Below are 11403 nucleotides of genomic sequence, written 5' to 3'. Positions count from 1 at the left end.
ATTGCCGTGGTAAGTTTCTTTTCAGGCACAAGGTTGTATCGGAATCAGAAGCCGGGAGGTAGTCCCGTCACGCGCATTTGTCAGGTGATAGTGGCATCTGTAAGAAAGTACAATGTTGAAGTGCCTGATGATAAGTCTCTCTTGTATGAAACAGATGAGACAGTGTCTTCTATCCAAGGAAGCCGGAAGCTTGAGCGCTCAAATGGATTAAGGTAAATTAACGTAAACAATTAATTTATCGTCTGTTTAAAAAAATTGAAAAATTTATGCAAATTATTTCATCAATTTCTTATTAGATAAAATAGCATGTCTATCCTAATAATAAATAGTGGACTCGTGTTAATTATTTAGTAGAATTTGTGTAAGAAGAGAAGGGGATCATAGAATGAATCTGAAGAAGATCTAATCAACGAGTTGAAGTGAGAGACCACAAAAATGAACTTACATCATATCTTATTTAGTAGAACTTGTGTAAGACGGGACGGGACTCATAGAATGAATCGGAAGGAGATCTAATCAATGAGTTGAAGTGAGAGACCATAAAAATGAACTTACATCATATTTTGACTCAAAACCTGAACCATTAAATACATGAGTATCTACATTCACATTCTCTTTACTTAATCCATTGTCAATGTGGGATTAAATAAATAAAAGGATATTAAGTATATAGAAACTCATGGTATCTTGTCCGCACATCTGAGACTTTAATAAAGATAAGTGTTGCACTAGTAAATAGAAACTCATGGTATTTTGTCCTCACGACTGAGACGGTGACCCAATCGGTGTTGGTTTGGCAAAAACAAAGAAAAAAAATTGGCACCTTAAATTCAACTTATATTTGTTTTCTCTTGTATTTATTGAATCAAATGGGCTAGGTCATTGTCTCAACCATAAGGGCATGGAGGATCTAAACTTCTACTTAAAAGCGGTGATCTTTGTCTTTGTTGAAGTCTTGAGCGATTTTTAGACATTGGTCCACCGTAAACTAGATATGACACTTCCACACCCTATCAAGTTTCATTATCTAACACAAATCATAAAACAATTATATAAAATGTATCTTTTAACCTACTAGACCTACGCTTATTTGAGTAACAAAAGACAATATACTATTGCATTGTCTACTTTATATTCACACTTTCTACTTGTGACAAACAGATTTTTTGACAAAGCAGCAGTCCTAGAAAATCCAGACAATGCAAAGGACTCAACAAACCCATGGAGACTTTGCCCTATAACACAAGTAGAAGAGCTAAAAGCAATCATAAGATTACTTCCAATATGGGCAACAGGCATCATATTTGCAACAGTCTATGGTCAAATGAGCAACTACTTTGTACTCCAAGGAGAAACCATGAACACTCACATAGGAAACTCCAACTTTCAAATCCCACCAGCTTCTCTTTCAATCTTTGATACACTTAGTGTCATCTTTTGGGTCCCAATCTATGATAGAATCATTGTTCCAATAGCTAGAAAATTTAGTGGCCACAAAAATGGACTAACTCAGCTTCAAAGAATGGGAATAGGTCTCTTCATATCAATATTTTCAATGCTATATGCATTAACATTGGAGTATTTTAGACTTAAAATGGTGAAAAGACACAATTACTATGATTTTAAGGAAGTTCCTATGTCAATATTTTGGCAAGTTCCACCTTATTTTATCATAGGTTGTGCTGAAGTTTTTACATTCATTGGTCAATTGGAATTCTTCTATGAACAAGCACCTGATGCAATGAGGAGTTTGTGTTCTGCTTTATCGTTGCTTACTGTTGCACTTGGACAGTACTTGAGTTCTTTGCTTGTGACTGTTGTGACTAAGGTTACTACTTTGAATGGTGGTCCTGGTTGGTTGCCTGATAATTTAAACTATGGTAGGCTTGATTGTTTTTTCTGGCTTTTGGCAGGGTTGAGTGTAGTGAACTTTGTTGCATTTCTTGTTGTTTCAAGGTTTTATACATATAAAAAACCGGTTGGAACTCTCCTTTGAAATTTGAGTTCAATATATATATTCGAATTGACAGTGAATTTGGCAGAATCACACTATGTCACTGTCATTTTGTTATAATTTATATTTTAGAATTTTAACAAAATTACAGTGTCACTTCGATATTTTTATGCACTTGCGTAATTTTCCAGTGTTTGCAATAAGATGGGTTATTTGAAGTACACTGCACATAATAAGTTTTCTTACTAGGTATTGTTTTCTACCTTGTATTACATCATGTACTATTGTCAAAATCAATGTATAAAGACTTCATTATTACTTCTTGTAAATCTTGCTTCATTTTTTAAACATGCACATGGATATTTCTGATTAACATGGTTGAACTTATATTCAAATTAAGTAAGATTGATGCATGTTTAGTTTCACTTATATTAACATGGTTTAACTTATATTCAATTATTGTTTTAACATTTTTAGATGTGCTTAGAGTAAAATCGTTTTGGTATGCTATTGGAAAAAACTCAAGTCTCACAATGATAAGAGATAGAGCTCTATAAAACTATATAAAAGAAAAGTGGCATATTTGAGTATGAGTTAGAATATATGTTGAGCGTGAACATCAGATACGAATATTTTATACTCAAAAGTCTCACATTGTTTAGGAATCTAAGCTAAGGATAGTTTTTACAGAACATTCACACTTCACTATCAACCAAAATACCTTTTACTAAGGACAAAATTGGGAGGGTTTCCCCACAAGACCTAAATAGGATAATACCTCGGAAATATGACCTTAAATAAGAACATTGATGCACCATCTTAAGTCCAGATCAAATTATTGGTGCATTCTGCAAGAAACGAAGGTCTAAGCCACACATGAGGACTAACATAACCTTTAATCACTTAATCTAAAATCGGGACTATTGTTCCAGTACACCAATATCTATCGAGACATCTTTTATTAAGGAAAACAATAGATATAGAAATGCGACTTGAGGTCGGAACACATGGTATACAAACTAACATGTGTTTGGACCTCGAGTCAAATAAAAATTTTAAGTTTTCAAAAACACAAGTGTTTTTTGAAATACTCAGTTTAAAAATTATTGAAACATCAATGTGTTTGGAAAAGTTCAATCTAAGATTTTCAGATTACAAATGTGTTTCGAAAAACTAAAGTTTTGTAAAACACAACAAAAAATTTAAATTTAAGTTTTTTTATACAAATTTTTCATTGTGTCTTGTAAAAACAAAATTTGTTGTGATCTAGACAACTTCATTTAAATTTTATGGTTGTTTGTTTTCTTTTGCTTTTTTGAAAGAAAAAAAAAAGTTGTTTTACCCTTCTTTAAAAAAAATGTTAAAAGTGATTGTTTCCGGTATAATTGAAGAGGTATATATGATATTATGATTTAAAAGAAAAATAATGATTGAATAATTGTGATTGTGTGAAAGTATAAAACATTTTACAATAATATTGCATAGCAATTAAAGTGTTACACGCATTTAAGTTTTAAAGGATATTGTTGCCATTCTACAAGTAACTGTAGGGGTACAATACAAACTCTAGGGTATGATCAACAATTTTCAATTATTTAATTAGATTTGGGCCAATACTGGCCCACAACAGAACGAATATAGTAAACCCAAACTCCAATACTAACACGCGAACCATTATCGACCAAAAAAAAAACACAAACAGAAACACCATCATCATTCAATTCCATATTCATCGGAATCTCACTTCACATTTCCGATGCCTCGTAAACGCTTCGGAACACCGGAACCCAAAACAGGTACCTTTCTAACTACCCACAAAATTAACACAACCATTCACGTCATATAGTTATGTGTTTAAAGTTAAACCTTTAACACTTATTTTCACATAATCCAACCTTGCACACTAGGTGTTTGATGAAATGTTTGATACAACAATCTTCAACTTTTTATTGAACTTTTGCTGCATCTTAATGCAGGTTTACAACATGCCCAATATTTTCTGAAGAAAATAGGTCTAGGACCAAATAACTACTACTTCTGGAAACAAATTGGGAAGGCTTTGATATGCACCTATGCAGTGATGGGTGCAGCTTGGTTATACAATGAGACATCGCCGTTGGGCTGGTGGACGCTGAAGCCGATGCCAAAGGAAGAGAGGGAGATGGCTCATTTGTACGAGCGGCGTGAGTTTCCGTGGCCTGGAGACGAAGAAGCTATGGAGGAGTTTGTTAAAAGGGGTGGAATGATTGGAACAACTATTGGACCTAAAGGGATGGCGGAGAATGATATGGATGAAAGTGATTATAAGAAGGAGCTTAAGAATAAGAAGTTTGAGCAGGAGGCTCAGAAGCTTTGGTTTAGGATGAGGAATGAAGTTATTGCTGAGCTTCAGGAAAAGGGATTTGAAGTAGAATGAGTGCATTTGATTGATTTCTCCCATGTTGGGGGAAAAACACTTCATTTGTAGTGGTAAATATAGAATGTCATCTCTTCAATAAATCATGGTAGTATATTGAAAAGACTAATCAGTTTGTTGTTTTTTGATGTTGGGGTATTATTTATGTGAATTTTGTATCTGATATTGCATCTTCCATTATTGAATTTGGCTTCATTTGTGCACCTTTAAGCAATGGGAGTGCAACAGTACAACATATCATTGTCAAGAGGATGATTGTTTCTTTGTGTGTAAAGATCAAAAGCACATTAGCCATTTACCCAAGCTTGTTTATGTATTTGGAGTAGTTTGTTTTGTGATAATACAGCTATTCCTTATAAACTGTTTTTGCTACATGAATAAATAAGTCAAAATTAAGCAAAACTAAATGTGTACTGTCTCAAAATATAATGTCAAGTATAGAAAAACTGCATAAATTTTTCACTCAATGCAGGGTGCAGGAATTTTATAGCAGGGTGGATTCATGCATGAGCCATCTGAAGATATAGTAGTAGTACACTATGTGTCAAGGGAAGTTTACCTGCAGTAGAAAATTTCTCATAGTTTATTTTTATTTTAGTCCTTGACCCTTTTAAGTAGGATAGGATCTCAAATTCTGGTTTATTATATTACTTTGCAGCCATTAGATTACTCTTCTGCATTTGTGAAGATTGTCTTGATCAGGTTAGAAGAGCTCCATGTGTGACCAAGTTCTGCCGACATAGGCGTCAGCATCGTTCTCCATTCAAACATGCAGTTCCCGCTGTTTGTATGGAAGATAGCGATGAAACTGATTACACACACTGGGTTTTGTTTATTTTCCCCAATCCCCATCCACTTCGTTGTTATGCTCTTTTTACTGAACTTTAATCACCTTTTGGTAGCTGGTAATGGCTAGTATTGGTTACATTAATTTTAAATTTTATATGTAGTCTCTCAAACGTTGTTTTAATTGGATAGGTTATATTTTGTTTTTTTGTTGTATATTCTTGAAGAACATAAAAACATTTATTGGAAAATTGTCTATGGGGAAATGGAAGTATATATATCTTTGGTATTGTTGGTATGTTGCCATGTTGTAAGGCATTAAAATTTTATACTTTAATACATAGTTCCACTACAATCTGAAAATGGAGATGAAAATTGAGTTTCTACGATTAGGGGAGGGGAGGTGAAAATTGAGTTTCTTCCATTGAGTTACAAAAACTGAATTGAATTGGACTATATTAATAATTTTGTTTAGTTTTTGAAAATTCCTTTCGAATAATTCAGTTCAATTCTAAATTTGGTTTATAATTATAAACCAATTTAATATTTTGAACAAGTTTTTAGTTAAAATCGATTTTGATTTTGAACTATTTCTTTAGGAAAAGAATTTTGAAATTCTTTTGACAAAAATTTGATTTTATCGAAAAAAAGGTTTTTGATTTTTTTTTTTTTGAGAAAAATAAATAAAATTTCGATTATTTTGAGAAAAGAAATTTGATATTCTTTTTACATTTTTTTCAAAAAAAAAATTTCCAATAAAAAAAGGTTTCGAATTTTATTCAAAAGATTTTCAAGGAAAAAATGTTTAAAAAATTTTCCATCTTTTTCAAAACAAAAGTTTTTATATACTTTCGAGAAAAACAAATTTTGAAAACTGGTTTTTAAGTTTAGTTAATTGATTTGTTTTAAATATATCGGTCAATTTATAATCATTTAATTGATTTAATTTTTTTTATAAAGTGAAGTTTAATTTATCAATATCGTCGAGTTTACCGTATATTTTGCAGATCCCAATCTACCACACCTCTAATCTTATGCATTTTTCCTTCACATTCTCACAATCATGCTCGAGATCTTCACTAGTTTCATATAAAATTCATCCCCCAATTTCTAATGGTATATAAAACTTTTGCTCATGTTTTGGATCAATCTGTTGGACCACTCAGTCATCATAAGTGCTTACGTACTTGGGCCCTGACGTTTGGGAGCTGTGTTCGGTACCAACCTGTTAGACAACCAATAATAAAAGATATGAAAATGTTTAAAGAAAAAAGTACAGTGTCTAAAATAGATATGAAGTTTGAAAACAGTGACCAAATTCAGTGACTAAAATACAATGCCTAAAAAATACAGAGCCTTCTCATCAAGTTCGCCACATTTTCTGCCATTTCCCGTCGTGCTGCCATGGCCCCTCCATGTGAAACCTGCCACGTCATGAACTTTGTAGGGCGGTATGCACAATTTCCGCCACCAATATCTGCCATGGTCGCAATTCGACAACGCTGTGGACAACTCAGTCGTCTTAAGCACATACGTCCTTCGGCATTGACGCTTAGGGGTTGTGTTTGGTACCAATCTATTGGACCACTTGATCAACCTAAGGACATTAGTCAACAGGGAAGATAATCAACTGAATAGTAGTGGGGTTAGCCTTGGTCGATCTCATGAGGCACGGCCATGGCATGCACACGTCCCTATTATGTACCATCCCAATCATTAGTAGGTACAAGAATATTTGGTCAAGACCACACACCTAAATTTGGGTTGGGTTTGAGACAAGTGCAAGGAGTCCAACTCAAGTTACATGACCACTTGGCAAGAAAGAACAGACATACTTCGACACATTATCCCAAATACTAAGTTAGTCGTCATTGTGATTTTCTCGACCTTGAAAATATCAATGATCTAGATCCTATTTTCTTGCACATATCAGCTTTGAAAAAAAACACTTTGTCATCTCAAATCTGTAGTAGTTGTCTTAGTTAAAGCATAGACTTAAGATTTTCATTTAAAAGTCATATCATAAAATAAGTTTTTAATTTAGCTTTTAAATCACATTTAATCTTTGAATATGAAGGTTCATTCAATATAAATTGTTAAAGAAAAATTGGTAAAATAAAATAAAAAATACACTAATGTTTTGTTAAACATTTGAATATGAAATAAAAATTATAAAAACCCAGTGTTTTGCACTAAAAATCCATCCCTACCCTTTCCAACCTAATTTCAAGGATTGAAATTTTCTTCTTTTGTTAAGCTCAGCTCAAGCATGGAATACAATGTATACAAATATAATTCAAACAGCTCGTGTGAACTGTGATGTCATTTTCATTTATCATTAGATAATCAACCTGCATGACAAATAAAGAACTGTATCCTTCTCTCCTCAAATTAAACCTAACAGAAACTTGAAATCTCAGGAAGCAATAGAGAATCATATGATAAGCATGTTTATGCCCACGTAAACTAATTGAGTGTGTTAGTTAACGCAATGACAAAATTTGATTTTAATTAAATGTGAATTAATTGTAAAATGAATGTTAGAATAAATTCATGTTTTAATATTTGAACTATAATCAATACTAGAGTAAAAAGCAATTCTCTTGAGAACAACAAATGTCAAAATCAAATCAATTTTATACTTCTAAAATAAATCTTTAAAAAAATGAATCCAAATATACATTAAACCCACCATCATCGCAGCTGGAATTTCATTTCTTTATTTGTTTTCACTTGTTGAGGTGCAAAATATCAAATTATGTTATCACCAAGTACTTATGCAGCTAATGACAGATACCCAAATCTGTTTCAAAAAGAAAACCCTGATATTTTTGCATATACTTATGTACATATACCATATAATAAAGAATTACATTTTGCTATTATGTCTACCAAATAGCGAATGCCGGCCTTCTGCTATCAATTCTCCAGTAGCTTTATTTTTTACGAGAACAATTGTTCCAGAATAACCTCCTTTCCTTCCTAACAGCCTAGAAGTAATTTCTAGTTCATCCTGCAATAAATTAAATGCATAGATATAACACATAGAACATTTTAAGTATGCAAAAGTATATGTTAAGGTTTATAATATTGCAAAAATACATGTTGATGCACACGGTAGAAGAAAAGAGACGGGCTGAGAATTCTTTGGAAGGAAATAACTGCACTATTGGATAGTATATTAGTATATCTTTAAGGGATTACTTTGCAGCTAATAGCTATACATGTGAATAATCTTAATGATATTTCAGAATCATCAATTTACAAACTTTCTAATGCTATTCATATAGAAACTAGTTTACTAAGTGTGGACTTGGTTGACAAGATGCATGGACACAACCGACACAAGACAGGACACAACAATGACGGGTCGACACTAACAATAATTTGAGAAAATAGAATTGATTGAATGCAACCACACGTGTTGGTGTTGTGTGATGTGTCAACGTCTGATACCGAACATGCCTTCAATTTGAAGTGTATGTGCTACATAGTTTCCAACCAATACAATGGATAAACAGAATAATTGTATCCAGATAGAAAGTAGGGTTTGATACACATCAATTGTTGATTTCCTTACCTTTAATTTATCTTTCACTATTTTAAGTATAATCAAGCTCAAACTGGAAAATTAGTATAACCAAGACTATAAAGCATGAATCAAACTAAAAAAAAAAAAAAAAAACATGTTTAAAAAAAAGATGTTATGACATGCTTACATTAACATGAGCAGTTGAAAGAAAAGAAATAGACATGTCAACTGAAAAATTCATGGGGAGACCTTCTTCATGGATAACAGCACCTCCAACCTCATCCACAAGAGTTGCAATTGCACCATTAGCTAATTTCCCATTGCTGTCCTGTAAGAGAAGCAAAGCCAACATGTTTACACACACTAAAAGTACAAACAAATATCATTTTAGTTATAGTAAGTAATACACATACATACATACATATACCAGAAATTAAATTCACCAGTTTCCATTTTTAGACCCACTTTCCCTGTCCCCCATAAATGTGATAACACCTAAATAAAATCTAACAATGAAAAAAAAACATGTGATTTTAATCCATGATATTGATACCAAACATGTAAGGAGTGAAAGGAACAAATTTTGACCATTCAATCCTATATAGATGAATCTTGAACATCCAAGTAAGATTGTATGATCTCTCACACTCTTAACTAAGGAGAAAATTATATTCCTGTAGGCTCCCACACAAAAACTGTTTTCAAATTGACAATTTTCCGAAATTGTTTTTTAAAAAAAAAAAAACATAACTGCCAAGTTTCACAATTACCATGATAAAGAATATATACATTACATACTTACAAATTGATATGGATATGTGTTTGAATTTTTCTTTGTTCACCTTAAAGGATCAGTATACTAATTTATCGTAATTACCTATCTGATATTTATTTCTACTCTCGGATATAAGCAAACAACAAAAAATACTCATAACTAATGGTTACAAATATAAACAAATTTAAATATTTTAAATCTATTTAATTAACAAAGTGATTCCTAAAATAGTATTTAATAAAAGATTTATTCTAATTAAACAAGTTTTTATGAATTACAATTTCTAGGAATGGATTTCATATTTTTTTTAAGAATCAAAGAGAAGAACAATATTTGAAAGTGGAAGCATGGTAGAAATGAAAGTTGTTAGAATCAAATGAAAAGAAATAATGATGAAACGAAGGAGAGAGGGTTGAGGTGAGTTAGTTACGGTGAGGCGTTGAGGGATTTTGAACGAACATGAGACGAAACCAGGTTGGACTTGGTCAACTTTGATGCCAGTCAAAATGAAGTGTTCGTAGAAGCTTGAGTTATCGCCGGTTCTGATGGAAGGAACAGATTGGATTCGTGATACGGCTTCTGATTCTTGTTCGCTCAGCCTCCGTTGCAGGATCTCCCTCGTCTTCTTCATTTTTCTGTTTGTTTGTTTCACCGTTGCTATTTCGATTTTGAGTTTGATTTGGGCCCTATTCGGCTTGCATATCTAATACTTCTATCAACATTGTCGAAGTTCCAAGTTGCTGAAGCGCCCCCACGCATTTTATCCAGAGTTGACTTTTAGTGTTATTTTATCCGAAGTCAATTTTTGATACATGGAAGTGTAAAAATTAATTTATTGATGCGATTAGATTTGTGAAGATAAAAATTAATTTTAAATGAATCCATTTTGTAAAATCTAGTCTTTTTAACTGCAAGATAATTTAATTAAATGAAAGGGTGAGTTATGTTTGGCCAAGTGAGTTATATTTGACTAATAAAATGAATTATGTTTGGAAAATCTATTATATCTATTATCTATTATATATATTTAAAACAGATTCTCATGTCACCTCATAGTATTTCTTCCACATGTGTAAACATATATCACCTCAACAAAAAAACTTATGTGTACGCCCTTAGAGAGTTCTCTTGTGTTTCTATGTTTCATCTCATTTTTTCTAATTAGTTTCTAAATAGTTTTTTTCCTAATTTTTTTAATGACTTCCTCCAACAATTTCTTCTTTCCTCTTGTGTATGTCTCAGTCATTTGTCATCCTTGCAAAATCATCTTCTTCTTCGAAATTGCCGACTCTACTCCAAAGGTACACTGAAAGAGGTATAGGTTGGTTCGTTTCAACAAAAAAAAAAAATACTGTTTGTCTATTTCTAATTTTGGTGTCATGTTCACCTCATTTTTTTCTACTTAGTTTCTAAATAATTTTTTCCTTTTTTAATTCCTGTAATCCCTAATTTTTTTAATGACTTCCCAGTCATTCGCCATCCTCGCAAAATCATCTTCTTCTTCGAAATTGCCGACTATACTCCAAAGATACACTGAAAGAGGTATAGGTTAGCCAAAGATACACTGAAAGAGGTATAGGTTAGCTAAAGATACACTAAAAGAGGTATAGGTTGGTTCGTTGCAACAAAAAAAATTATTCTCTTTGTCTATTTCTAATTTTGGTGCCATGTTCACCTCATTTTTTTCTACTTAATTTCTAAATAATTTTTTCCTCTTTTAATTCCTCTAATCCCTAATTTTTTTAATGACTTCCCAGTCATTCTCCATCCTCGCAAAAAATTATTCTCTTTGTCTTTTTCTAATTTTGCTGTCATAAATTCAATTATATTCTATACAATCTTTGAAATCAATTTGGCTCATAGTGACTTAATGTTATGTATAGTTTCTTACATGAAATTCTATCACTGCGACTATCCAGGAAATCCAAGTTGGGATGGGA

General features: G+C 32.2%; 3 protein-coding genes across 3 annotated transcripts in view; 2 read left to right on the top strand and 1 right to left on the bottom strand.

Moving 5' to 3' along the window:
- The window catches only part of LOC101489039 (protein NRT1/ PTR FAMILY 8.1-like), a 4606-nt gene extending 2355 nt beyond the window's left edge, over window positions 1–2251 (top strand). Inside the window, exons 5-6 of the mRNA XM_073365556.1 lie at window positions 1–212; window positions 1162–2251. The exon at window positions 1–212 is cut by the window's left edge and continues 13 nt beyond it. Coding sequence (XP_073221657.1) covers window positions 1–212; window positions 1162–1996 — 1047 coding nt within the window. The 3' untranslated portion in view covers window positions 1997–2251. The remainder of the gene's footprint in view (window positions 213–1161) is intronic.
- Window positions 2252–3595: 1344 nt separating this feature from the next.
- On the top strand, window positions 3596–4580 carry LOC101493698 (uncharacterized). Its single transcript, XM_004490516.3, has 2 exons — window positions 3596–3750; window positions 3931–4580. Exons 1-2 carry the CDS (start codon window positions 3711–3713, stop codon window positions 4368–4370), a joined length of 480 nt encoding a protein of 159 aa, XP_004490573.1. The 5' UTR covers window positions 3596–3710; the 3' UTR covers window positions 4371–4580.
- A 3254-nt stretch (window positions 4581–7834) lies between these two features.
- On the bottom strand, window positions 7835–10213 carry LOC101493376 (uncharacterized). The gene is made up of 3 exons (XM_004490515.4): window positions 9894–10213; window positions 8876–9016; window positions 7835–8169 (listed from the first exon to the last, which is right to left on the bottom strand). The coding sequence occupies exons 1-3, from the start codon at window positions 10092–10094 to the stop codon at window positions 8026–8028; spliced, it is 486 nt and encodes a 161-aa protein (XP_004490572.1). The 5' UTR covers window positions 10095–10213; the 3' UTR covers window positions 7835–8025.
- Window positions 10214–11403: the final 1190 nt, after the last annotated feature.

This window comes from Cicer arietinum, chromosome 2, assembly GCF_000331145.2.
Source record: "Cicer arietinum cultivar CDC Frontier isolate Library 1 chromosome 2, Cicar.CDCFrontier_v2.0, whole genome shotgun sequence".
Taxonomy (NCBI): Eukaryota; Viridiplantae; Streptophyta; class Magnoliopsida; order Fabales; family Fabaceae; genus Cicer; species Cicer arietinum.
This window is presented reverse-complemented; position numbering and strand designations above follow the sequence as displayed.

Excerpts from the sequence above, each read along its gene's own strand:
- LOC101493698 (XM_004490516.3), top strand. The coding sequence starts at position 3,711 with ATGCCTCGTAAACGCTTCGGAACACCGGAACCCAAAACAG. Across the intron at positions 3,751-3,930 it reads AACACCGGAACCCAAAACAG|GTTTACAACATGCCCAATAT; the intron begins GTACCTTTCTAA and ends ATCTTAATGCAG.
- LOC101493376 (XM_004490515.4), bottom strand. The coding sequence starts at position 10,094 with ATGAAGAAGACGAGGGAGATCCTGCAACGGAGGCTGAGCGAACAAGAA. Across the intron at positions 9,017-9,893 it reads AAATCCCTCAACGCCTCACC|GACAGCAATGGGAAATTAGC; the intron begins GTAACTAACTCA and ends CTTCTCTTACAG. Across the intron at positions 8,170-8,875 it reads TTTCAACTGCTCATGTTAAT|GATGAACTAGAAATTACTTC; the intron begins GTAAGCATGTCA and ends AATTTATTGCAG.